At 47.5% G+C, this 26,360-nt stretch overlaps 1 protein-coding gene and 1 pseudogene across 1 annotated transcript; one reads left to right on the forward strand and one right to left on the reverse strand.

Moving 5' to 3' along the window:
* Positions 1-4,919: 4,919 nt before the first annotated feature.
* Positions 4,920-25,669, forward strand: LOC144129447 (histone H2A.V-like). The gene is made up of 4 exons (XM_077663632.1): positions 4,920-4,976; positions 7,969-8,050; positions 22,638-22,750; positions 25,427-25,669. The coding sequence occupies exons 1-4, from the start codon at positions 4,920-4,922 to the stop codon at positions 25,667-25,669; spliced, it is 495 nt and encodes a 164-aa protein (XP_077519758.1).
* On the reverse strand, positions 11,041-14,137 carry LOC144108014 (uncharacterized; annotated as a pseudogene).
* Positions 25,670-26,360: the final 691 nt, after the last annotated feature.

Genomic DNA, 26,360 nt, shown 5'->3' on the forward strand with positions numbered 1-26,360 from the left:
GTCTGGTAAGTTCATGCGCGGTCACGTTGGCTTGCTTAGAATAGCGTACCTTAACTGTGCTAAAAGCCACATGCTTTTTCATTGCATCATGCATCTGTCATGTTTCATGATGCAGTCCATGACCGCGAAGCTTGTTTGGAAAGAAGCAGCCGCAGGCGTGCTACTAACAGACGTGTCGAGATTGAGAGGGGGCGCGGCAATGAAAAGTATTTTCGTTATTTATGCACGCGATATGAAACTAAATTTGGTACAAATATGAAATTGCTACGCTAGTTTCGGTAATGCCTTTTATTTTTAGCTATACCTGGGGCAGTTCTTGGGTAATTATATTTAACACCCTCGTCAAGTCACCTCAAGGTCTTAACTAATTGAGTAGAAAGTGCGCAAATTTTTTACGCCAGCATGTTTACAAAGCCTTGTTCTGTATATGACGCTATTACTTCTTTTTTAGATGATCATGTACTTGTGCATGCATAGTTACGTGAAAACGTTTCTTACAAAAATAACGGACATAATACTGCACCTGTAGGAAAAAAATCGAGAGAAATTACATTCCTCAACGTCTCAGGAATCGTTTCCGACAAATAGAATCCTTCTATTTTCATGCGTTACGAAATTACGAAGGTGTGAGTGATGCCAATCGCAGAAAATGTGAAAGGTCAGAAACCAAACCTTATAATTAACGTTTATTTCCTCGTTTTTGGCCTCTTCGCTTGTGCTTTGGTCAAAGAAATGCGGCCCTGAACACAAAGAAAGCCTCAAAGGAATTACCTCACAATTTTCGACGACCCCGCATCTCGAAAGCGTACTTTAATATTTTGCTATAATTTTTCGTAACGAAACAGAACACCCCAGGGCTAAGAAAGAAAATAATTCCACAAATCAAAAATTTACACCAAATCGACCAGTTTAACAAGGGGAGAAGTCGGCCTGGCTGGTGCGTGATCCTGCGGATAAAATCAGCGCTAAAGCGGGACAGCTAGAGGAGAATAAGTACAGTACTCACGGATTGAAATAGGACATTCGGAGCGCGTGGCCGTCGCTTCATGGAGCGCCGCCCGTAGACGCTCATGGAACCAAGGTGGTGCATTGTGGTATGGCGTGAGAGGGAGAACATCTACAAAGCAGAATTGTTCCTTCCAGTAGCCAATCAGCCGGCCTGTGGTTTACCACATGCCTGCGTGGCACTGCAAGGCTAGCGCTCCGAATGTCCTATTTCAATCCGTGAGTACTGTACACGGCGTTGTCCCCACTTTTCGCACAGCATGACACCTACGTATGTCAGCAGACGGTGAGCGCACGTCTGCTCCGCCGAAAGATCGCCAGCACATCCTCTCACTACTGTCCCGAAGCAAAATCATTCTGGCTAGAGCAGAGTGCCAAAAACTTCCTATTTTATTCAATGCCTAGCGTAGAAATCAACGGCAGAAACGCTTTCTGTTTACTACTAACCATATATATAATACACAGTGGCGAACTATTTCTCTGAATACGCCGCACGTGGCCAACGCGAGCTCGTGTACTTCAAGAAATTACTAAGCTGTAAACATCAACCATTGACGTGATTCGCAGAAGCTGAAAACGCGCCTACAAGCCTTGAAAACCCGCGCTCAACACCTCTCCGCGACGACACTCCCTGGCCTTTTGCCTACCACGAGCTCGATGGCGACTGCAGCGCCACCTTGTTTGTTTACAAACATGCAGGAGGTCTATAGAGTGGTGGTGTGCCGTCCGACCCAAAAGCACGGAGGCCTATCTCCCTCCTGAACTCCGATTATAAAATACTAGCTGCAATATTAGCACATCGCATAACGTCGGCTCTTCCTGACATAATAAGCAACGCTTAGACATGTGTGCCCGGACGCACAATTTTTTCGTCCCTAGCTTCAACAGGCGATTTGTTCACTTTTGCTACGCGCACGCAGGTTTCGGGAGCTTTTGTTTAACCTGATCAAGAAAAAGCTTTTGACCGCATTGAACGTGACTACCTTTTCACGGTTCTAGAATGCTTTGGCTTCCCAGGGCGTCTGATAAGCGTCTTGAGATTGTTGTACACCTACTTATCAGCAAGCCTCGCAATCAACGATCAGATAACCGACCCGATTCCAGTGAGTCGTGGAATACACCAGGGTTGCCCACTGTCAATTCTTTTCGTCCTTTGCATAGAACCGCTGCTGCAACAAATTCAGAGTTGCAAGTCGATATGGGGCTTTCCTCTTCCAGGCGTGGGCGAGGTTATAGTAGCAGCTTATGCCGATGATACTTCTCTGTTTATTAGAAACATTTACAGCCATAGAGCATTTATGCGGCTCTTTCGCAGTTACAGTTGATTGTCAGGTGCACGTCTCACTCCAGCTAAAAGCCAGGCGTTACGCTTTGGATCTTTTAATGATCAATATCCCGATGGTGCCCAATGGGTAGATGGCGTAAAAGTCATTGGTGTCACGTTCCTCCCTTCCGGTGACGTAGCCCGAGTCACCTGGAATGAAATAAAACGCAAGGCTGATCAGCGCATCGAAGTCGCAAAATCCTTCGAACTACCTTTCTTCGAACGAGCTTACCTCATCAGAACAAGCATAATAGCTTCCGTATTCTACGTAGCAAAAATAGCGCGCCCTCCTCGCCGCGTCCTCCAGAGGCTGGCCACAGCGTGTGGATCTTCTGCGGTGGACGCGCAGAGAGCGTTGCAAGAGTTTTTGTCCGCCTGCCCACCGACATGGGTGGCTTCAGCATCCCGGATCTTGAAGTTATGTGTCGCGTATTAGCCTTAAGGACCATGTGGGACCTTATCTCAGACACAGCGTACCGAGGAAGAGCACTCACCGCATATTTGATGGGAACATCGCGTCGCTTCTTTGAGTTTTCAAATTGGAAAGGCCCTGCGGCAGAAAAGTCGCCAGCTTTCTATGCATATGTTGTGAGATCCTTACATTTTCTTGAAGGTACACTTCGTGATTGTGATTTGAAAGTATTGTCCGGGAGTGAAACTTGCGAATATGTTGCTTTTCGCACCCTTAATGTAGACCAGCGCAGGAAAGTGCGCAAAAGGCGGAAACAACGAATCTGCCTCTCTCCCCGCTGATGTATCCAATTTTACCTGGCTTCGCGAATGGGAAGCGTTACCGACAGCTGACCGCCTTGCGGCGTGGGGCGTGGCGCGCTCCGCCTCATGTCCGCAATGCGGTCAAACTGAAACTGAACCATGCCGTTTTTGAATGCCCAGTCGCGCACTTTCACTTGGTAGCGCGCATGTTCCAGGTGCGCATGCGGTGGCAGAGTCGCCGTCGCGATTTTTTTGTTGAATTAATGTGTGTGGGTTGTTATGTACTCTGAAAAAGAAGGGGACTTGCTGTCTTGCGGGGATGCCCGCAGAAAGCAATGTTCCCTTTACTGTACCGCCTTAGAACTTTGATGCTGAAACACTTGAATGAAGAACTCGTCGTGTTGGGTGAGGAGGCCTTCCTCCTCCGCTCGTCAACAAGGTTCATTGTTGTTAGCGATAGAGGTGTGTCCACGCCCATCCTTTCGTATTAGGAAGTTTGGCGAGTGTTGCTCATCTTTTCCTTCCTTGTATTCCACTTAAGGTCATAACGAAGCTGCTTTAAGCCAGCTCATGTAGAAAGCACAAATTGTCAACTGAAATTCCATTTGCATATATGTGATACCTGTACAGTGATGACTCATTATGATGTCCTTGAAAACCAGACCACTTGTGTAAAGAGTCCATAGCACTGTAGATATTTTCGGAAAAATAAAATTATCTTAAAAGGTCGGGGCCCCGTTTCGAGGCCTGCCATTGCACTTCGGAAGGCTGAAGCACGCCACTACTCCTCAATGGAGTAGATGGGGCATGTAATTTTTGGTAGTCGGGGCTCGGCGTTCGCGCCAGCCCCCTTTATGAAATTACAAAATCAGAATGGTTCCACACATTGGTGTACTCCTCCCTTCCTTTACGGTGTGTCGGCGGGTACGTGAGAAAACAAAAATTCAGTGGGCACTTTGTTGACCTAAAGTGCGGTGAGGCGAAAACCTTCAGCGCGGTGTTGCTGCTTTTGTCACTGATGTGTGGTTAAGATGTTAACTAAGTACGCAATTGTTTGTGAATCTTAAATGCTGGAGACACTGGAGGGCGTTTGGGAGGCATCCGTCTGATTCGACGCCTTTCTGCAAACACACTCCAGCGTCCTAGACAAGAACTACATATGCGTTGGTAGGAAGTAGCGTAGTCATTAGATCGCAGCTTCAGGAAGTAGCGTAGTCGTTAGCACGCTCAGCTGCGGAACGGAAGGATGCTGGTTTGAATCCCACCGCGCACAAGGTTTTATAGCGAAAGCTTCACTGGCGGCGAACTTGCGATTTCGCCGTGGTGGTGCTCCGAGGAGGCACATGACGTTACAACGCGCGCCTCGCCGCGGAGCCGAACCGGTCTGGCCGGGCCGGCGGCGGCTGGCGCACTCGGCGCGAAATAGAGACATCCTTCAAGACAAAAAACTTGTAGGACGCTTAAGCTTCGCCTCTAAGAGCAGGACGCCACAGAGTGTTGCAGCATTGCCAAGGAATCCACGGAACGCCATCATCCTTCGGTGCGACCTCTTGCCCGGACAATTTGCCATATCATTGTGGACAGCCTAACCGGGCCGTAAGGGAAGGAAATTGAAATCAAAAATTGGTTTTAAGGAAAGGAAATGACGCCTGTCTCAATTCTCGCTGGACACCTGTACCGCGCCGTAAGAAAAATCCCTTTCCTTACGCGCGGTTCAGGTGTTCACCGAGATGCGCCATTTTTCGCTCATGCCAAAGACGCCGACGACACCGGCTTTTCTGCGACACGAGATCCTTAAAGTTGTCGCGTTAAAACGCAATGCCCGCTTTAGCATTTCTCGTGCTGGCATCGTGAAGGATGCGTACCTCCAAACGCCATGGTCTCTGAGGAGACACTGCAGGCTCCGGAAGCCCGAGTGACAGAAGGGACGATGGTCTGATACGTATAACGAGGATGGCAGCGTCATTACGTTAGCAACACACACTGTCCTTGAAAGGCCCGTCGGTACATGCTCCCTGTCTCACCTGCTCGACGATAACCCGCGACGCCAAGTCCCCACAAAGACGCCGCCATACAGAAGCTCAGAAGCGTCTCTGAGCATAAACTGGTTGACTAGGCGGCGCAACTCGCGCGCATTGCAGCCTGGCCTACCCCTACCCGGGCCCAGCACATCAGCTACTGTATCGAGCATGCAGTTGAAATCGCCCAACATCACAACGTTACGTTCTCCAAGAAAATACACATCTAGATCTTTAAAAAATGAGTTTACCAATTTAGAATGCGCAGGTGCATAGATGCAAAGAATTCTCAGGCGAAGTGCGTTAAACGTGCAGTCGAACGCCAGCACGCGTCCAAGCGCATCGTAGATGACATGATGGTCTCGCAGGAGGATGCGGTTGAAAACAAGAACGCCAACGCCGCTAGAACGCGTGCTGGCGTACGAGAATAAAGCATCGATGCCAAACCTACAAAGCGAAATATGTAGGCGTTCACTGTGTTCATTGGCGTCGGCAATATTCTAGACGGCGATGGCTTTGAGAAAAGGAAGGGAGCACAACTGGCTCCCTGGATATGCGGATGCCTCATTCGTGATTTGATACATGTGGCGGTGGTGAGAGAGAGATGTGGCCTGAATGCATTAATGCTGACAGCGTTGTGGCTGACATGCGGCACTGCAGCAATAGCTAGGCCGCAGCGTTCATGTGGTGGTCAATCTCTCGCAATAAACCATTAATTGCATGCCACCTCCCAGGGTGGCAGGGAGGGCGCGCTGCCTATCCAGTGTTCGGAACGCAATAAAGCAGGCTTTAGCAGGTGGACACCAACGCCACATACATGAAAGCGAGATTGAGGTCTCTACTAACCCACGGAGCCGGTTGTGCGCCTTTCCTTTCATGAAAATGAACGGCTTTTGAAAGTTGTCAACGCCAATGAACTCTATGAACGCGGTCGGCTCACTTCTTTTGTTAGGTTTTTTAGGAAAGGAAATGGCACAGTAGCCGTCTCCCATATTTCGGTGGACACCCGAACCGCGCAGTAAATGAAGGGATAAAGGAGGAACGGAAAGAAGAAAGACAAAACTGAAAATTGAAAGTTGGGTTTTGAGGAAACCCGCCGCGGTGGCTCGGCTACTGATCCGGAGTTCCCGGGTTTGACCCCGACCGCCGCGGCTGCGTTTTTATGGAGGCAAAAACGCTAAGGCGCCCGTGTGCTGTGCGATGTCAGTGCACGTTAAAGATCCCCAGGTGGTCGAAATTATTCCAGAGCCCTCCACTACCCCTCTCTTCCTTTCTTCTTTCTCTCCATCCTTTATCCCTTCCCTTACGGTGCGGTTCAGGTGTCCAACGATATGAGACAGGTACTGCGCCATTTCGTTTCCCCAAAAACTTATTATTATTATTATTATTATTATTATTATTATTATTATTATTATTATTATTATTATTATTATTATTATTATTATTATTATTATTATTATTATTATTATTATTATTATTATTATTATTATTATTATTATTATTATTATTATTATTATAAAGAAAGGCGCGGCGCTGCGCATCGGCAGAGTACCTGTGGCTCGGAGCTACTAGGGGCGCATGCCCAGTTGTGACTAGGGAGCGAGAGAGAAATATCCGCGGCGAGGCGCGCTGTGACGTCATGGGCCTCCCCGGAGCACCGCCACGGCGAAATCGCGGCCAGTAAAGCTTTCGCTTAAAAATTGGTTTCTTGCAGGCAGAGAATATCGCAGCCCAATGAATGAGCGAATGCGACCACCTTGCCCTGCTTCATAACAATGCGGAACCCCTGCACGTTAAGAGTGATGATGTTAAGGGTAGTCATTTTGGAAATGAAAAATAAAACGAGGAGTTGTGATGTTTAGGCAATACAAAGCAAGCCGCGAACAGCGCCAAACCACCTGACTTTTGAAGCGAAATGCTCCACTAGGCTCGCCAACACCGGGCTTCGCGTGAGCCACACTACAGAGTTCCCACAGCTGCGTATGCGCGAAACCGAGTGACGTCACGCGGAGCGCAGGTGGTCGCTGCTGCCGCAGCCGTCGTAGCCACCGCGCGAGAGACGCAACAATGACAAACGAAGCGAGGAAGAGACAACGCGCTCAAGAGACGCCAGAAGAACGCGCTGCACGACTCGAGAAGCGTCGTAACAAAGATGTGGCTAGAAGCCGTGCCACGTCCCGAAGTGACTCTTCAACTGCGGAAAACACTGGTTTGAGTTCTCGAGAGCGTCGGAATCAGACGCTGTGTAGACGACGTGCCGAGGAAACGAAGCTTTCGCAACTAGGGTTAACCAAAGCTAAACCACAGCTAATTTTTTTTCGTAGGATCCGACCAGGCACCAGGCCTCCTTGGCCGACCAGCGTAAATGTCCGAGACCGTAGTCGACGCATGTGGGCGCTTTAAGCTCGAACTCAAAGCGACCATCTCAATATCCGAAGACAGGTACTAGAAGTACTAGAAGAACTTTCTTAAACAAGATAAAAACCTTGCGGCTGCATAAAAATTGTTTTATTTCATGTTTAGTTACAAAAAATAGTACTGCGTATTTTTATTGTTATTTGTGGTGATATAATGTTCGTAATGGGAAATTACGAAACTTGAGAAACTTCTGGGAAATAACCCTGGTACACCATCTGCATTTTCATTGGTGCAACGTTGTCACGTGACCGAAGTTTTGTATTTGCCCTTCCCACTATTAGTGGCATCGGCGGTTCCTTGAGGGAGGCAGCGTTCGTTTTGCTTGAGCTGATCGTTGAAGAATTGTAAGCAATCCGAGTAATCCTTTGTTACGCTTGGTTGTATTTCCTCCGACCTTTTCCTGATCATTGTGCAATGGCTTCGCTGTTTTTCTGGCTGTACATTTTTATGCTAAACTGCCTTATTCATCGCATTTTTGTAAATTCCTAGGCTGACGGCAAATCCGGGAAAGACTTGGGAAAGGCGAAAGCCAAATCAGTCTCCAGGTCGGCGAGAGCAGGACTTCAGGCATGTTCATAAAATTTAATATTCCTGTTAAATGGTTCATGGGTGTGTTTCATGGTTTTTATGTATTTGCCCTAAATATTTACGCGTTATAACTGTGGGAATGAGCTGGTGTTAGGCCAATCTGCGCATAAATATTACCGTCGCAGAAACCACAGTTGGAAATGTGTTGCTCGCGCGTATCAGTGGCCTGTAGAAGCAAGCAGCACGGATCCGCATCGCGGTATTATGGCGGCAAGTAGTCGTCAGCAGCGTTGCCATTTTCATCCTCCTTGCTGTCTGCGGCCCGCTTTTTTTTACTGGCTGCGCTGTTGGAGGGAGCGAGGGAAGGGGTTGCATTGTTGATGTTGACTGTTGGTATTGCATTGGCGGGAGCCTGACAACAAGCTGTCTGTATGAGAAGGCGAAAAAATGGGCCATATTGAAGTAGTATGGAGCACTTCTGCGTTGGTGCTGTGCGCGTTTCACCGGATACGCGGGAAACTGTATTCAGACGCTGGCGTCTGTTCTTGATAGCCGCTCTTCGTTGCTTGTTACTGCGCCTTTCCTTGCCTCAACCAGATATTTCTTGTGCTTGCGGTGTTGCATTGTTATGTAATGTGCTAGACTGTAATACGACGCAACATTTTTGTCGTAGCCGTGGTGCGCGTTTAGCGCAGACGTGGTCAGATGCATACACCAGACGTCAGCGTCTGTTGCTAATAGCGGCTTTTCATTTGCTGGCGCCGTTGTTTCTTGTTGCAGTTTCATGTTGAATTGTTGTTTAATTCTTATAATTAAAATGGAATAAAACATTTCTCATGGTTATGCGCTCATTTCAGCATAGACGCTGTCAAGTGCACAAAGCCGCCAGCGACTGTTGCGCTTTACAGCGTTTCGCTCCTTTCCGCGATATGTTTGTGTTCACATGGTATGGTTGTTCTCATTGTTTTGGAAAATAAGTTTTTGCATTCTAGTTTAGGCGCATTAATGCAACTGGAGTCAAGCAATTGGACCCGCCCTGTATGTTGAATCCAGAAGATATAAAATGTACTATCCAATTTGTGCAAAAATACATAATAAGGGAATTATTTGCACAACTTCATTGTATCACATAAAGGTGAAGGCTCAGCCTGACATGTTTAGAAGTCAATTGAAATATTACACACCCACCCACGTAAATCAGTCAAAGCAACTCACACATCATTAACATGGTCAATACATGTCCACGGAATGTACTTTTGTTCACTTATATAGCCTGCCTATGGGACCCTCATGCTGAAGCCAGTGGTGCATGCGCAATAAGCAGTTAATTTTGACCGTACATGCGGCACAGATGATGAATACATTTTATATCTAACTTCTAAGCGCTTATATTATAAAAAGCGTATCAGTTCTATGCCGAATATGCAAGGGTAATAACGACCGTATCAATGTACTGCCTATGGACGTTTTTGTGCATACAATCGTATGCATTGCTTACAGATTGCCAGGCGTACACAGTAGTCGGCATCTCTGTAATACTGTAGCCAGTAGTCCATTTGAAATTTGTCAGTTTTTGGTTTTCAGTGTGTTGTAATGGATGCAGTGGTAAAGACCGGTTTGATGCAGTGTGTAAACACACTGTGGATAATTGGGAATGGGAAGAATCACATACATATTCCTCCGTGATTTTGCGGAGGCCTGCCAGGCATTTTTACTGGCATCTAGTCATTTTGGCCCTGTGACTCTTGAGTGCGTACATAAGGTATGAACTCTGAATATGTTCCAGAGAAGATGCTGGCGAACTGCTCGGAGCGATGTGATGGCAACAATGATAATAATAATAATAATAATAATTGGTTTTTGGGGAAAGGAAATGACGCAGTATCTCTCTCATATATCGTTCGACACCTGAACCACGCCGTAAGGGAAGGGATAAAGGAGGGAGTGAAAGAAGAAAGGAAGAAATAGGTGCCGTAGTGGAGGGCTCCGGAATAATTTCGACCACCTGGGGATCTTTAACGTGCGCTGACAACGCACAGCACACGGGCGCCTTAGCGTTTTTCCTCCATAAAAACACAGCCGCCGCGGTCGGGTTCGAACCCGGGAACTCGGGATCAGTAGTCGAGCGCCCTAACCACTGAGCCACCGCGGCGGGTGAAACAATGGCGGTCGGTAACAATTTTGGCACATTTTTATTCTACTCTACGTTTTCATTAAAGAGACCCAGAAAGGGGGCCTCAACAAAGCTGCGATATGTCTTGGATGTCAAAATACGACGGTTCATAATTATCTCCCAGCAAAAATTATTTTAATCGGTTTTGTGGAAGCTGAGTTATATGCAGAGGAAATTTGAATTTCCGCCTCTTCGCGCCTTTCCCTCTCCTCTCGCACGCCAAAACGGCGACGCTCCTTCGCCGGCCCCGCTCACTTGGCCCCTTCCCTACCTCCGCCGGCTGCGGCGTGCGCGGACAACACCCTCCAACACCACCTAGACTTTTTAAGGCCTCTCTACGTTTGCGTGACGTCACCGCACTGCGACGGCCCAGTAGGTTCGGCTTCCGCGCTCGCACGCATTTCGCGCATTTCAAAGTGCTGATTATGTCTCTCGAAAAGAAAATTACTTTTTTTTAAATCGTGTTTTGCTTGCCCACACCCTAACCGAATGTTTTTTTTTGTTCTTGTTTCTTTGAAAGTATAAGCAGTTACATTTTAGCAGGCTTTTACTGACTTTATATCAAAGCGCGCATGTGTGAAGATACGTTCGTATTATTTTTTATATTGAAAATGAAAAACGAAGAGGACTTTCACAAGTCGTATTTTATTTTCAGATGAGAAACACGATCAGTAGGAGTAGGAGGTAAGGAAACTGTTACAGCACTGAATCATAAAATGCAGTAAGTGAAGCCAACAACAGAAAAGCTGTAAACAGAAAGCAAACAAAAGAAAATATGCAGAATATATAATAATACAACGCAATAACTGGTTTCGAAACTAAAAAAAACTAATAAAAACAATCACAAGCACACAGAGCAGTCAATTCTTCAATGTCTTAAATTTTCTCTCTTTTTCTTTTGCAGCCTTTTCAACTATAAGTTGATCATTTTTTCTTGTACAAAGGTTATTTAGAAGCGTGTTTGCTGCTGCACTTAGGACATAGTGCATTACCAACTGTGGAGTGTGCCCATTCTCACACACATCAAAGTCAATGCTGTCGTTTAACACATCATGTGTGAGTGCCAAGAGAGCCTCCTTTTGATTTGGTAGTGCATGAAACTGTGTCGCATGCTGTTCGCTTCTCAGTTTGTCAAGAACTATCTCAGCAGTAAGAAAAGCATTTACTATGGCAGGCTGTGGAAACTTGAGACTACCACGAGTCATGGCCTTGACTAACTCCCCACCTTCTACTTCAATTTCATCTTCTAGCATTAAATTTTCTTTGCAAGTCATGCATGACAGCTTTTTGAACGCAGCGTGGGCACAATAGCCAGCAACGTAAGTGGTTGCTGGGAGATTTGGCGCCTTCGCATAATCGTCGTCCGTTACCTCAATGTCAAACACTTCAAGTACTGCATCGTTTACTGCCACCGCATCTTTTGCAGCCTCAAACTCTGGGAGCTCCAGGATGTTCTGCAGACGAAGCTTTAGCTCCGACTCATAGACTTGTCTTATAGAAATGTGGTATTGCGGAGAGTTGGCGGTATTTGCCAAACCTCTCTTCCAAGCAATCAGTCTGAAACTTTCCTAAAAGTACATACTCGAAGTTCATTTCATCTAGGCAATACCTAGTCACCTTTACCAAGGAGTCTGTCGTGAGTCGGAGCGCACTGTGAGTCTCTCTTGTAAGTATGCCTGTGTCAAATTTGAGAGACTGCCACAGATCTAGCCACTCCACTATACTTAACAGAAACTGGATCTGTGGACTTGGCGCTGATGTAATCGGTGACTGCAGCTCATCACGAAGTCGAGTACCCTTGTTGCATGTCTTTACATTTACAATGTTCCACCACTTTGTTATTGTTTCAAGGAACTGTGTAGTACCAGACACATGATCTAGCTCAAGTCGGGGCCCACATGCTCGCAGAGCTGCTGCCGTAGACGGGCTGAAAATCCATAGCGCAAGCTTGACATTCTGTCGCTTAATATTCGATGGGTTCAGAGATTTAGACGAAAGTGTTGGTGCTGATTTAATCAGCTGACCCTGTTCTTTCGAGTGAAGTTCTCGAAGTGTTTTAAATGAAGCTGTAAGTATAGGTGGCTTTATATTAGGTCCTGTGGGGCTAGGAAAGAACATGAATGTTCCAGCATTTCGCTGATTGATCCAGTTATTCCTGACGCATTTTATTAAGTGTACAGGATCAATCAGAAAAAAGAGAGGACGTTTAGAGTCTGCAGGGTGTGGATACACACTCTGAAGTTTTCAGGGGGCCCCAAAAAGTGACATTGTTTTCCGGTTGATTGAGTTATTGTCAGCTATGACTGCGATTATACGCAACCCAACATGCTCTAGCTGAGTAATGATGCTATGCAGAATAGTGTGAAGCTGCTGTGCGTTGATGCGCTCTACTGGCAGTATGTGCACAACCTTCTTCTGACGCGAAAGCAAGCTTTGCGTCATAAAAACATGGCCTGTTTTTGCTGCATTAGGGCTATTTGTAGCCGCACCAACAATTACTCCTTCCTTAAAATGAAAATACGGCTGCAGGTGAATTTCGTCCATCATGAGTACAACAATTTTTTCATGCTCCGTCATTGCTGCGACAAGCTTCTTTGCATACGATAGGAAAGAAGTGCCTTGCTGTTCAGCTGACGGGCTTACGCTGTAGGAGTTACATATACGACATATTGTAGATTGATGGGGTAATCTAAGGTTTCCGGAACTGTGAAGGAACCTATAAGCATGCGGAGAAACTGTAAACAAAATGCGTGAGAATACCAGCAACTCTGCAGAATACCGGGATGACCTGCTATTCTTGACAAGAAGAAGAGAAACTTGCTCTTTCAAAAAACTAACTGCATTGGGTTGTTTAACATCTGCCAGTTCACAATTTAAGGCATCTTCAATCAGGGAAAGTGCCAACTTAAGCAGACCATCAATTTTTTCTTCATGCTTAGACAACAATTTTCCGTGAAGCGACTCTACAGCATCCAGCAGACCTATCAAGCAACGGATATCATGTACTGTGTGAGGGATGGTATCTATGCCATCAATTGTAGTCAGCTGCACATTTCGGTAATGAACTTTCACCGTGAGGTTCTCGAAGACCGTGACTGACGACAAAACACGAGGGACGTCATCAACAGCAAGATTGAGAAAAAGGACGCAGGCAGGTTGAGAAATAGCATTCCAAAAATAAGAAAGCTTGATTTGAGGAAGGCACTCCAATAGAACATGGAAAGTGTCAATCTTGTTCTTTGCTTCTTCCTCCTCGTGAGTCTGGAGTGACATGGCGATGGCATCTCGTAAAGAAGCTGCTTCAAGACGCATTCTCTTTTCAGTCGGTGCTTCTCGGGACGTAGTGGCGGGCGCAGAAAGGTACGCGGGACAGTTCGGGAATACACTGGGAATGGCGTCGGAGCTGAGACGAGCCATCTTCAATTTTGGCTCGACGACTTTGCCCGTTTTTGAGTCCACATACTTAGAAGAATTCCGAATGTCTGATTCTTTAAAGTGCCGCTCGCAGACCTGCAAAGCCCAGCGCAGATAAGGTTAGCATATTTAAGATTAATAATTCCATGGGTGCAATAGCAATTAGTGCAGTGAAATATTTCAAATTTAGAATATTTCCAGCTCGCCCACTAGGCCAAATTGTAGCGCATTATGTACACACAGCTACGTCGCGGAATAAATATCCCGCTTTTTCGACTTATCACTGAGCGCTTTCCGGGTTCGAAATCAGCACGTGGAATGGCTTTCAACCATTGCCTCCTTCTGTCAGCATCAGCTGGGAAAGTGAAGACGCGCACAGTCTTTTCTCCATCGTAATTCCCGCGGCAGCCGGGAACACAACAGTGTCCTGGCATTTTAACAAATGGCTCAGGAACTGTCACACGCGCACAGCACTTTCACAGACGTTTCCCAGGATTGCACTTCGAGTATTCACAGCCCGCAAGGAAGCTTCAGCAAATGACACAGAAAGAAAGAACGTCGGAGGAACAGCATGTAACCCACGACACGTGCAGCACATGTTCAAACACGACGGTAGTGATGTTTACAGCAATCGCGATGTCTCCTTTCAAATGATTGCTTTCAACAATTTACTAGAAAAACTGCACAAAGTAAGCTTTTAAAAGATTGAACAGTTTCCAGAAATGCGAACGAAGATTGTTACATTGAACCAGATATCTTTCATGTCTTTTAAAACGGTGAAATTCATTATCTTCAATTTGCTATACGCAAATACGCCTCGGAGTACTCCGCACTTCAACAATTTGAAACAGCGCGGGAGGAGAACGGCGGCAGCGGCCGCCAGGAGGTGCTGCCGCAGCGGTCGGCGGTGGCTGCTCCCGCGTCGTAATGCGGTGACGTCACGCGTCGGAGGAGAAATCGTGGAGAGGCCTTAAATGTCTAGGTGGTGTTGCACCCTCTAGAGAATTTGAGAAGGCCTGAGTGCTCCTCCCGTGACGTCACGAAAAGAGGCCGAGATTCGCCACCACTTATGGCGGAGTTTAAGGAAGCGCGACTGGAATCAACTAGCAGCAATAAGCTTCCATTTACCAATCCACATTTTATCTTTAGTTAAAATGGTGAAATGAAGAGCAGCCACTTTACGCGGAATTTATTTAGAGGCACTAGCCGGAAACACCTGCGCAAAGATTGTTTAAGGACTGATGTCAGCAACTCTATCGCATTGCGCTTTCTTATCTTTCTCAGTAAAAGTTTTTTATGTGTTACATGAAATAAATTTAGCAATGTTTTAAAACTTTTTAATTTTCCACCTTGTGTAATGGAGCGCAGCAATAATGAAAAATTAAACGCTCTCGAATAGCTTCACAACTGCGTATATATATACATTTTTGGCGACACATGTATTTGTGCGAAGATTATATTTGAAATAAATACGATCGCTTTCGATACAGATACATACATTGCCACAGTTTACGTGTTTACAACATAGCAAGTGGGTTTAGAAGTTGACATATAAAACACTCATGTTGCTATTGTAAGGCGGGGGTTTATTTAAAAGAGCTGGGAGGAAGGGAGCAGCGGCGAGTACAATCCGAGGGCAATAAGGTCGGGCACAGACACACGTGGCCTTAGCAATACGGCTGACGCGCAGGGCCTTCTTCGTTTTCACGAGTCATCTGCTTTGTCTGGGTCATCATCTTCACAATCACCCCCGGGGCGAAGAGGAGCCATCCTGGCGACTTACGGCGACTGCAATATGGAGGGGTTGTAGTAAGGCTTGAGACGCTGGATGTGAACGCTCTCGCGGCCGCGGCGGCGGATATCGGGAGATGGCGTGAGGGGTTCGACGACGTAATTAACTGGAGATGTGCGCTCCAGACACGGTAGGGGCCGTGATACTTGGCGAGAAATTTCGAGGACAGTCCAGGAGTACTTGATGGTATCCAGAGCTACACAAGCGCACCAGGAGAGAAGTGCGATGTGGTGTGAGCGTTGTCGTGGCGGAATTTCTGGCGATACTGGGCGTCAGTTGTGAGTGACCGGGCGATTTGGCGACAATCTTCTGCGTGTTACGCGGCTTCGGAAACAGGGGTATATTAGGAGGCATCAGGTTGGTAAGGCAGAATGGTGTCTATTGTAGCAGATGAATGACGGCCGTAAAGAAGAAAGAAGGGAGAGAAGCCAGTAGGGGACTGCTGGGCGGTGTTGTAGGCGAAAGTCACATAAGGGAGGATGCGATCCCAATTCGAGTGGTTGGATGCGACATACATAGAGAGCATGTCCCCGAGGGTGCGGTTAAATCGCTCGGGGAGGCCGTTGGTCTGTGGATGATAGGCGGAGGTGGTACGATGGATTATGTTGCACTGGCGGAGCAGGGCGGTGACGACATCGGACAAAAAGGCGCGTCCGCGGTCGCTAAGCAGTTCACGAGGTGCACCGTGATGAAGGACGAAATGTTGCAAAAGGAAGGAGGCAACGTCTGTCACTGTGGCAGACGGAAGGGCGGCGGTTTCGGCATATCTCGTGAGATGATCAACCTCAACGATAGCCCAACGGTTGCCGGCCGCAGTGTACGGAAGCGGGCCGTAGAAGTCAATTCCGATACGGTCGAAAGGGCGTGGTGGGCAAGGGAGTGGCTGCAACTCTCCAGCAGAACGATGAGGAGATGGCTTGCGACGTTGACAGGCGAGACAGGCGCGTACGTGTTTAAGTACGAAGGTGTACATGCCGCGCCAGTAATAGCGCAGCCGGATGCGGGTGTATGTGTTGAAAACTCCCGCGTGACCGGATTGTGGGTCAGCGTGGAAATGGGCGCATATGTTCGTGCGCAGGTGGCGAGGAATAACGAGTAACCACTTGCGGCCGTCGGTGCTATAGTTCCGGCGATAGAGGAGGTTATCGCGAATCACGAAGTGGGAAGCATGGCGGCGGAGAGCACGGGATGGAGAAGCAGCCGTGGGGTTGGAGAGAAAGTCGAGAAGAGAAGCGATCCAGGGGTCAGTACGTTGCGCTGAGGGCATATCGCTGATGCAAAGGGACGACGGGGAGACGTCAGAGGTGGAAAGGCTGGCGATCTCGGCTGGAAGTGGGCAGCGGGACAGGGCATCACCGTCTTGATGCTTGCGGCCGGAACGATAGACAAAGGAACCGAAGGACAAAGGAAGGATTTACAAAGGAACCGCTGCCTTATTCCGCAGAGTTTCAGCTTTTATCTTCTTTGCCTTAGCGTTGGCATCCAACATTTTGTCATTCATCTTGCAACAGTAGTTCTTCAGCATAATGTTGGTGCTACACCATAACAGGTATTTCAACATAAGTTCACACTTGTGGTCATCCTCGCAGGCGTCAAACTGAGGAATCATCACCGGCGAGCAGTTCAAGCGTGAGGTCAGTGACTAAATAACGCTGGTTCGGCAGATTGACGAAGTCATTATTTGTTGATAGTTGCTTAACAACTACGTAGTTGTGTGCGACAGCGTTGACGGCAAATGTTGCTGGGTAAACAAGCCCGCCCCGGTCAAGTTGCTTCACAAGGTCGTACCGTGCATCCGTGTCGGATACTGATGTCATCCTTTTTTCGGTGAGCGCATCCCTGCATTTTGTGCAGTTCAGCTTTTTAAGTGTTGCGTACACTGCATAGCCTGCCACATAGACCAGCACCGGGACGATGTCTTTTAGTTCCGACAGTGCATCTTCTGTCACCACTACATTTAGGCTAGGGCGTGGACAGTCTGGTCGCAAGTGAAGCTCATCCCCCTGCTCATCCTTACTGATGGCTGGCAAAGTGCTTTCCTGCCTTAGCTTCTTTTCGCATTCATACACTTTCCTCATCGACACATGATACTTGGATCCAGCTAGCATCCTGTACTTTCCGAAGCGCTCCTCCAGACTGTCGGTTTGGATTTTTTCTAGCAGGACATATGACAGCTTGAGCTCTTCGAAGGGGTTTGATTGAGGTCGCCACTGGTTTTTTTCAATGATCTCAAGAAGCTCTAACATTGTTTTCTTGCGGTTTGCTACTGCTGGGATTGAGAAATCGGTGCCTAGTTTCGTTATCGGCATCTTTACGAAGTGAACTGTCACGCTAAGATCAGCTATTACTGCAACTGAATATTTGATGCATGGAGCTCCGTCTTCAATGATGTGCACTAAAATAAGGCGTTCACTTCCTTCAATAGCATGCCAGAATGCAGACTTTTTGCTTGCTAGATATTCGGTCAAGTCTTTTAGGTTTACAACCCTACCCGCTTCCTGCCCTTTTCGGAATACTTCAGTTGACTCTTCAAGCGCTTTCCTCAAAGCAGCAGCCTCAAGACGCATGCCCTTCGAGTCTGGGTCGTCCCTTGAGTTGCTTGGCTTACAAATATAAGACGGGCATCCCCGGAAACTTAGATGGGATTGCGCCAGGGCGAAGGCGCAGATGCGAAAGTGTTGCAGTGGTGATGTGCCCTGTAATCTCGTCGATGTGGGAGGCCTCTCGCACGATGTCGGCCTCAGTGAAGTGAAGCTCGCAAACCTAGAGGGAAGTTAAATTTTTGTTTAAACAGTAGCTGTAACTTCGCAAGAGAGTTTTCTTGAAAGTCTGCATTTGCTACCTGCAGTGTTAACCAGCTGCCTAGTTTAAATACAACACTTTGTTTATAGTGAATGCGCATAACTTTATCGCATTTTTCAAACGTAATTATTATTTGAAGAAGTTTAGAACATCTTACCCTGGAGTGCGGTGATACAACGAAGTTCGCTCGTGGTATTGCCCTAATCCAGGCGTTCTGTTCTTCATCCCGGGAAAACAACAAGTGGTTTTTGGGACCCAATTCGTAATTAGTCCGGCAATTTGGAACGCAGCACTTATTAGGCATATCCTGGCAGAAGCGTAATCCACATTCCACTCCAGCGATGGCACTAGAACATCGTCGCGACGGACACAACCGCACGCGCAGCACAAGGTGTAGGATCTTCATGCACAGTCAACGTCTAGAAAAAAAGTGCGTTCGGAAGCATGTCGCGACATGCCACGGCTTTCTACGAGGCAATTAAGGAAGTGTCACGTGTTTTCAGAACCGGTCGCATTGTCATCGCTGTCGTACCCCACTCTGACTTCTAGGTATAAAGGTGGGGTTAACCATTGTGTACCTTCCAGGCATCATTCTGAACACCCGTGCGACACTCGTAGCTTTGAGACGTGCTGCACAGAACTTCTATGTCGGCCTCTTTCGCGTGACGTAGCTCAGAGGGGGAAGGAACAGCCATCAGGCCTTAAGTTCTTTAGAGGGTGTTGGCGCGGAGCGGCCGCGTTAGCGCGTGACGTCTGAAAGAACTTGGCGCTGTGAACCAATGATAACCCCCGGCTGCTGACGTCATTTGCAAGCCGTGACGTCATCTGCCAGGCTTTCGTGCGAAAGCCCGGCACCGCGCATTGCCGTGAGGTGCGAAAGCGGGAGTTTTTAAAAATGTATTGTAAATTTCCCGCTCGCTTTTGAGGTCTCTTACTCGGCATGGACGCTCAGTGGCCTGTACTCTACATAGTACAAGCATTTTAAAGCCAAGCTCAAACACCCCTTTCTGTGGCCCTTCAAAGCACATCTACATACTATTAGTCATAGCATGACACTATCTGCTTACGTGAGGGCCTAGTTGCACCTTCACAGTGACAGGAGTGCAACTCGCGCTGCCATATGCTAATGCGCTCAGATAGCTTCCTGCTGAAGAGGGTCGCGCTATGCTAAAACAGCTTTTAGCATGGTGCATACCGCTTGCTGCACATCAGCCTGAAGCTGCCAGGCACTGGCCAGCTGTGCACACCCGTGCAGAGTCAGGACCAATCTGAGTGCGTGCATTCGTGGTACACGCTGTTCCAAGTCTCTACCCACTATTTATTGTGAATTGCTGTTAGCAAAAAGCCTTTTTGCCAGTACGCCATATCTTGACTATCAATGGAGATCAGCATTGTACTAGAGGTGTAAGATTTCAAAAGTGACTTGTATTTTTTCTTATATATAAAACGTTCCAAAAAAGACCACATAGCTCCCCTTAAGCACCTTTATTTTGTGACTCACAAATCTGTAGAGAATTACATTTTTGCACCAAAACAAACATGCTGCAAAGCCTTTTCAGGGAAAGATTGTGAAATTGCATGCAGTACAATTGAGGCCTTGCGCCAGTCACTTGTCACTGCTGGGTAGGGAAATCCTTGCTTGTACACTTTTACTTTTTGCCAAGATGAGGTTTGATTACACACATAGCTATTGTCAGAATATGCAGCCCAAATATCTTGCTTCTGAGCCCTGCAGTGTGGCTCATTTTAATTTTACATCCTCAGCGACCCTATTCTCTCAAAGGCAGAAAGAACTTGACCTCCACCCTCCAAAGTTTATGGCTACCAAATGTGCTGGAGAGGCTGTACACAGTATACACAAACCTCTTCGGCTGCTTATCTTTGATAATGCTGCAGACAGGTTGTTGCTTGTGCTCCCATGCAAGCATGGAGGTATATCCATGAAGTGGTTCGCTTTGCAACCAGCTCTCTTCCATGGTTCGCTGCGTGTTGTTGCGCTGAGAAGAGAGCTGTTCCAAGGCGAACAGACTCGAGGATATATGCCCTGTTATGCATCTTCGTTTGCATGTTACTGAACTGCGACCAGTTTTTATCGAATGTCGCAGACACGTGGAGCACGCTCCTTTTTCACAGGTGTTGAGGAATGCAAAAATTCATCTGCTACTGGTTGAAAAACGCACATGAGACACGGGCACGATTCGGTTCCACGAGGTTCCAACTGCATCTGCGGTCAGTTTTTGTAACCTAGCCGATAGTAAGTATGCAGCATCAAAAACAAACTCAAATTGCATATGCCATCATGGATACAAGAAAACATGGCATTGGCAGCGTGTGCTTCATTACACTGTTCTGTATAGAAGCAGAGTGCCATCGGCAAGGTTTGTACCCTCTGTAGGTTGCAAATGCAGGCATGCAAGTGAAGCACCAAGCTTTCAATATTCCAGACCTTTTCAGTCTAGCACATACTGCGCACATGTAGGTTGCCCTGAAAGCAACAGGTGCCGGCCAGCTGCGCGCAAACCTGTCGTGCCGGGACCATTCGGAGCATTCTCACGGGCAGCATGCAGTGGGGGTATGCACAAAGCTAAAAATCTGTTCGACACTACACATCACAGCCAGATAGGTCATAGTCTAGAGTTCGCTCGCAGTGGCCTCACTATAATGAATGCCCCTTCCCCCCTATTGCCTGAAGAGGAGAAAATTCCTTCAATGGAACATCACTGGTTATCCCCACTTTCTTCTCACACTGAAGCTGCACCCGGTGCGGTGCGAACTTCCGGCCCAGCACGTTTACTCGCACAAGCCACAATGACCTGACACCTTTGAAGTGTAGGTAACAGTGCACCTTTAGCACGTGCCTAGCCATCTATGAAGCGAAAGGAGTCTTTACGGGCCTGCCATGCCTTAAAAATGGACCAACCCATGTCACCTTGCGTTGCTTTGACTGCAATGCCACCTTGGCAGCCCAGTGCAATTCGTCTATCTTCTGGGGTCGTGTTCAAGCCAGTCACTTGTAGGAGTGGACAGGGGCACCAGAGCATTGGCAAATATGGGCGCCGGGATGTGCACAACCCTTCACAGCACATGCACCAGTAGGTAAACGTTGCACCCTGCAGAGGCAGTCGCGTGAGTGTAGCCGGCTCATTTGGTAGTTTGTTAAAAACAGTGAAAAAGGGAAATAAAAGGTGTTCCCGGAGGAAATAAAAGGAATAGGGCCTGTGTCTCGGAGATCGGTTGCGCTATGAGTAGTACTAGCGGTGTAGATCGCTTGGGGGACCTGACGCCATTAGGGCCATGATGAATTGCACATGGCTTCGGTAGTGCAGGCCAGAACAGGTTTCGATGATGAATTTGATGAATTTGACACCCAGTGAGGGCATGCAATCAGCAGTTGGAAGGAAGCTGCTGTTGGTTGTCAATGTTATGGCCAGTATTACCCGACCCCTGTGAAAACCAGTCTGGGAGCGTCCATACATACATTAATCCTTGAGGCGGGGCTAGAAGCCATGACCAGACTTAATGAGAGCACGCTTTGTCTGTTTCATATTTGACTCCATGGGAGCGAGTGCTGTGAAAGAATGCCACTACAGTGTTTGTACTGCACAGGCCACACAGTAGATTACCCACTTGCCTTCTGGTAGTGACCAATAAAACTATTTAACTGGGAAATGGAATTTTTTCTAGTCTTGCTTCACGATAAGTGAACATATTTTGTTAAGTGGCACCAGATAATACATCTCGATCTTAAGAAAGGTGGCTTAGCTTGAGAGAGTTCGGAATCCATCTAGTTCATTAGTTGCGCTGCGCTTGTGCTAAGCCACTCTCAGTTTGCGCCGCCACGGTGGCTCAGTGGTTATCACTCGGCTGCTGACCCGAAAGACGCGGGTTCCTTCCCGGCTGCGGCGTTGAAATTTTGATGGGGGTGAAATTCTAGAGGTCACTGTACTGTGCGATGTCAGTGCACGTTAAAGAACTCCAGGTGGTCGAAATTCCCGGAGCCCTTCACTGCGGCGTCCTTCATAGCCTGAGTCGCTTTGGACATTACACCCCCATAAACCAAACTAAATCATCTACACCTTCACTGCTCTTACTAGCAGTTACTTGTAGCACTCGCTTCTGCCCTCTGTAGTAATCATTAGAGATTCAGGACTCCACTTGAATGTAGAGGTTTCACAAGGCACTAATTCCGTTAAGCTTCGTGTTTATTTGTGCTCTTCATTCTCCTTGACTTTGTTACACTTGTAGTTCGTTTTTCATGGTTCCTTTTTGTTTAACGTCTCTCTGCCGTAAGTAATGCACATACTAGTATGGTGCACGCAGTCATCTTGGATTTGTTTGCATGTCATGTCGTTCCATGTCCATGATTAAGCACTGTGTGCGAGTTCATGCTGTAATCATGTAAACTTGTTCCCGATATGCCTGTAATAGTAGATCCTTTTTGGAGTGCAGTTCCCTGTGGGCGTATTCATCGGCACCTGAAGTACCGCACCATCGGCCATGATCGTGTGGGGGCCACTGCAGCTGTTTACAGTGCAGCGGTCCTTGAGTACCTGACGGCTGAGGTGTGTAAGGTGTTCTGTGGTGATTTGGTTTTTGCCCAGAATTTTTAATATCTATACTTTTTTTGCTGTTCGAGGAGGAGGAGGAAAAACGTTTATTCAGAGCACAAAAACTGGGTGGGTTCAGTACGAGAACCCATTGGTCGTCATCATAATCCAGCCCCTCTCAACCAGCGATTTCTGGTCGATTGGGCTGTGGCTATGAAGGGTTGCCTCCCAGCGCTCATGAGTCGGATCGGGATTGCTGTCCAAGTCTGGGTTTTGTTGACATTCGCAAACCACGTGAAAGAGTGTGCCAACTGCTCCACAGAAGGGGCAGGACGAATGGTAAGTTTCTGGGTACCATTTGCTCATTAGGTAAGGATTGGGCAGAGTATTAGTTTGTAGTCGCCTGATTATGTGCTCTTCATTTTACTTAGGGTTTTGTGAGGAAGAGGATATTTCCTTCTTGTGATCTCATAGTACGCCGTAATTTCTGCGTAGCTTAGTAAGGGTGATGGGGTTGTCAACTATGTCAGAGAGAGCCTGCGTGCCAGATGCTCGGAGGAGGAGAGCTCGAGCAGCTGTGTTGGCCGCCTCATTGCCCATCGTTGAGAGGGGCCCTGGCGTCCAGAAGATCAGGATGTTGGAAGGATTAGACCTTTCCAAAATTTCCCAACACGGAGAGCCAACGCGGCCTCTGAGGTAATTGCGTACCGCTGCTAGTGAGTCGGACATAACCGTTGCCTCGCTGTTCTTTGATATCGCTAGTGCGATGGCTGCTTCTTCAGCCGATGTGGTATCCACCGCTTGGATAAGGCTGCTTGCAATGATATCCCCCCGGGGTGAAACTGCTGCAATTGCCGCGACTCCGTTAACGGGTCCAGCCGCATCGACGTAGATCGTGTCCTTGTTTCCATCCCAGCGCTTAGAGAGGTGTCTAGCTCTAGCTAGTCTCCGTCCTCTGTTATATTCCTCATCCATACGTTTTGGTATGGGGTGAGTCGTAATGTGTGATCTCATCTGCATGGGCATGTCGATCTTGTCAGCGACTTCCCGGGGTGGACTGATTCTCAGCTTCTGTAATATTTTCCTGCCAGGCTTAGATGTTGAGAGCCTGACAATTTGATTTACACGGTGGGCCTCTATCAGTTCGTCGATGGTGTTATGGATCCCCAACTGAAATAAGCGCTTAGTGGATGTGCATAAAGGGAGTCCCAGCGCCGTCTTAACTGTCTTTCGAATAATAACATCTAGTTGGTCTTTCTCCTTTTTGCTAAGCCGTAAGTACGGGTTGGCGTATGTTAGTTTAGAGGGAATGAAAGCCTGAACTAATCTTAGGGCCTCCTTCTCTCTTAGCCCATTTCTTTTCTTGATTACCCGGCGTAGCATTCTAGAGACTTGTTCGGAATAGGCTTGGGGCTGTCTGATTGTATTGGTGTTAGTGTTGCCGCTGGGTATGATGGCTGCCAGGATCTTGATCTCTTTCTTTATCGGAATGCTCATACCCTGGACCGTAATGGCGACAGAGGGAGTGGACGGCAAAAGCCCCGTATTTTGCCTCTTGCCACGGTCGATCAGGAGTAACTCTGATTTCTCGGGAGAGCACGTTAAGCCATGCCTCGCCGCATGCTGGCACACGACATTCGCTGCTTCCTGAAGCCGGCCTTGAATTTCCCCTTCATTACCCCTGCAGCACCAGATCGTAATGTCGTCGGCGTATATAGCGTGCTCAATGCCTTGGATGCGGTCTACCTTCTCTGGTAGCCCACGCATGGCCAGGTTGAAGAGAAGCGGAGACAAGACCGCTCCCTGCGGGGTGTTCTTGGAACCTAGATTGAACGGAGAGGAAGTCCAATCACCAATACTTATTGACGCTTTTCTATTGGAGAGAAAGTCCCTCACGTAATTATATGTGCGGTCACCACATTTGATGCTGTTAAGCTCATCCAGTATTCCCTGGTGGTTGACATTGTCAAATGCCCCTTTTAAATCGAGCGCAAGGATGGCCTTGACCTGACATCTGCCGGGGTTGTCCAGAATATCCTTTGCTGTTCGGTCATCAGTGTACTTCCAAATGTTGCAGCCTTTACACTAAACGGAGGCTCGAAGTGAAAAAGCAGGGACAAGAAAATGGCACAGGACAAGCGCTCTCGGAAACTTTGGCTATTTGCTAAGGCATGGTTCTGAAGGTAGGTGCTTGACAAAACAAGGACAGAGGGAGACAGCCTCCTTTCAGAACCATGCCTTATCAAAAAGCCTTAATTTTCTTTAGCGCTTGTCCTGTGTCCTTTCCTTTCCCTGCTTTGTCGCATCGAGTCTCCCTTTAGAGTAAAGGCTCCAACATTTGATGTTCTGTTCATAGTGTAATGTCACGTAGCATTGGAAATCTGTCATTTATCTGCGCGACCGTTCAGTCGCTGCGTTGTATAAGTTTGCCTTCGTTGTGAATGAAAGATATTCACGGAAGCCTCTTCAGAACCATGCCTTACCAACTAGCGCATCCTGCCACTTTGCTCAAGTTCTTTACTAATCTTAGCATGGGTTATCGTACTTCTGTATCCTGTAGGCTTGCAAAAGTCCTGGCCATTAGTCAATTGGTTCGATGGCTAGAAAAATGCAAGTTGGAACCTCTGCATGGAGCTTATCGTTCACTTGTCGTGGTTAATGAAGCTGTTCTTTTGTCTGTCTTGCTTTTAGGTTTTGGAATTGGCTGGCATTGCCAGCAAGGATATGAAGGTGAAGCATATTACTCCTCGCTATCTCCAGCTGGCCATCCGTGGTGATGAAGAACTTGATTTTCTTATCAAGGCAACCATTGCAGGTGGTGATGTGGTCCCTCACATCCACAAGTATCTGATTGGCAAGAAGGGATCCCAGAAGACTCCTAAACCCTATACATCATTAAGCCAGTGCTCATACCGACAAGGCCGCTTTTTTTAACCACCAGTGGCCACATTTCTTCACATAATCAGCTCATTTATTCGACTACATCCTCACATATTTCATGCAGTTTGATCTGTTCATGGTGTAATGTCACGTAGCACTGGAAATCTGTCATTATTTGCACGACCCTTCAGTCACTGCGTTGAGGAAGTTTGCCTTCGTTCTGAATAAACGTTCTTCAAGGAAACCGCTTGTAGGCTTGTATGCTTGCTTTAAAGGGGCCACCGACCGTACCAGTTGTATGGATGATGAGTGTGGCAAGTGGGCAGGGTGTGCCTGTCAATACCTCGGCCATGTTACGCAACACACTATCAGGACACTTCCTTTGTGGCAACATTATCATTTTTGCACAAAGACCCCACCATGCAGAGGCTTGTCTGTTAGGACATTTTGCGCTTGCACTGAAAACCTCACAAGAAATTTGTCAGCAGGGGTGTTAGCGAAAAATACCCAAAGAAGCACCCTAGGAGGTGGGTAGGCCAGCTAGATCACGCGACTTTGATTTCATCAGAACCTACCCACTGAATTGCGAGTGAGCTGCTGTCTGTGGCAGGTGGCAGTTAATGATTGCAAGAGGTTGCTGGGAATAGCAACCTGTATCACACAAATCCCAATGGTGACAGCACCTGCCATCCCAGGGCAGTGGCACATCACTTAACCGCTGCGCTAAGGAGTGGTCTATGATCTA

The sequence above is a fragment of the Amblyomma americanum genome, chromosome 1, assembly GCF_052857255.1.
Source record: "Amblyomma americanum isolate KBUSLIRL-KWMA chromosome 1, ASM5285725v1, whole genome shotgun sequence".
Classification (NCBI taxonomy): Eukaryota; Metazoa; Arthropoda; class Arachnida; order Ixodida; family Ixodidae; genus Amblyomma; species Amblyomma americanum.

Excerpts from the sequence above, each read along its gene's own strand:
- LOC144129447 (XM_077663632.1), top strand. The coding sequence starts at position 4,920 with ATGGTCTCTGAGGAGACACTGCAGGCTCCGGAAGCCCGAGTGACAGAA. Across the intron at positions 8,051-22,637 it reads GAGAGCAGGACTTCAGGCAT|TTCCCTGTGGGCGTATTCAT; the intron begins GTTCATAAAATT and ends TTTGGAGTGCAG. Across the intron at positions 22,751-25,426 it reads TTGAGTACCTGACGGCTGAG|GTTTTGGAATTGGCTGGCAT; the intron begins GTGTGTAAGGTG and ends TCTTGCTTTTAG.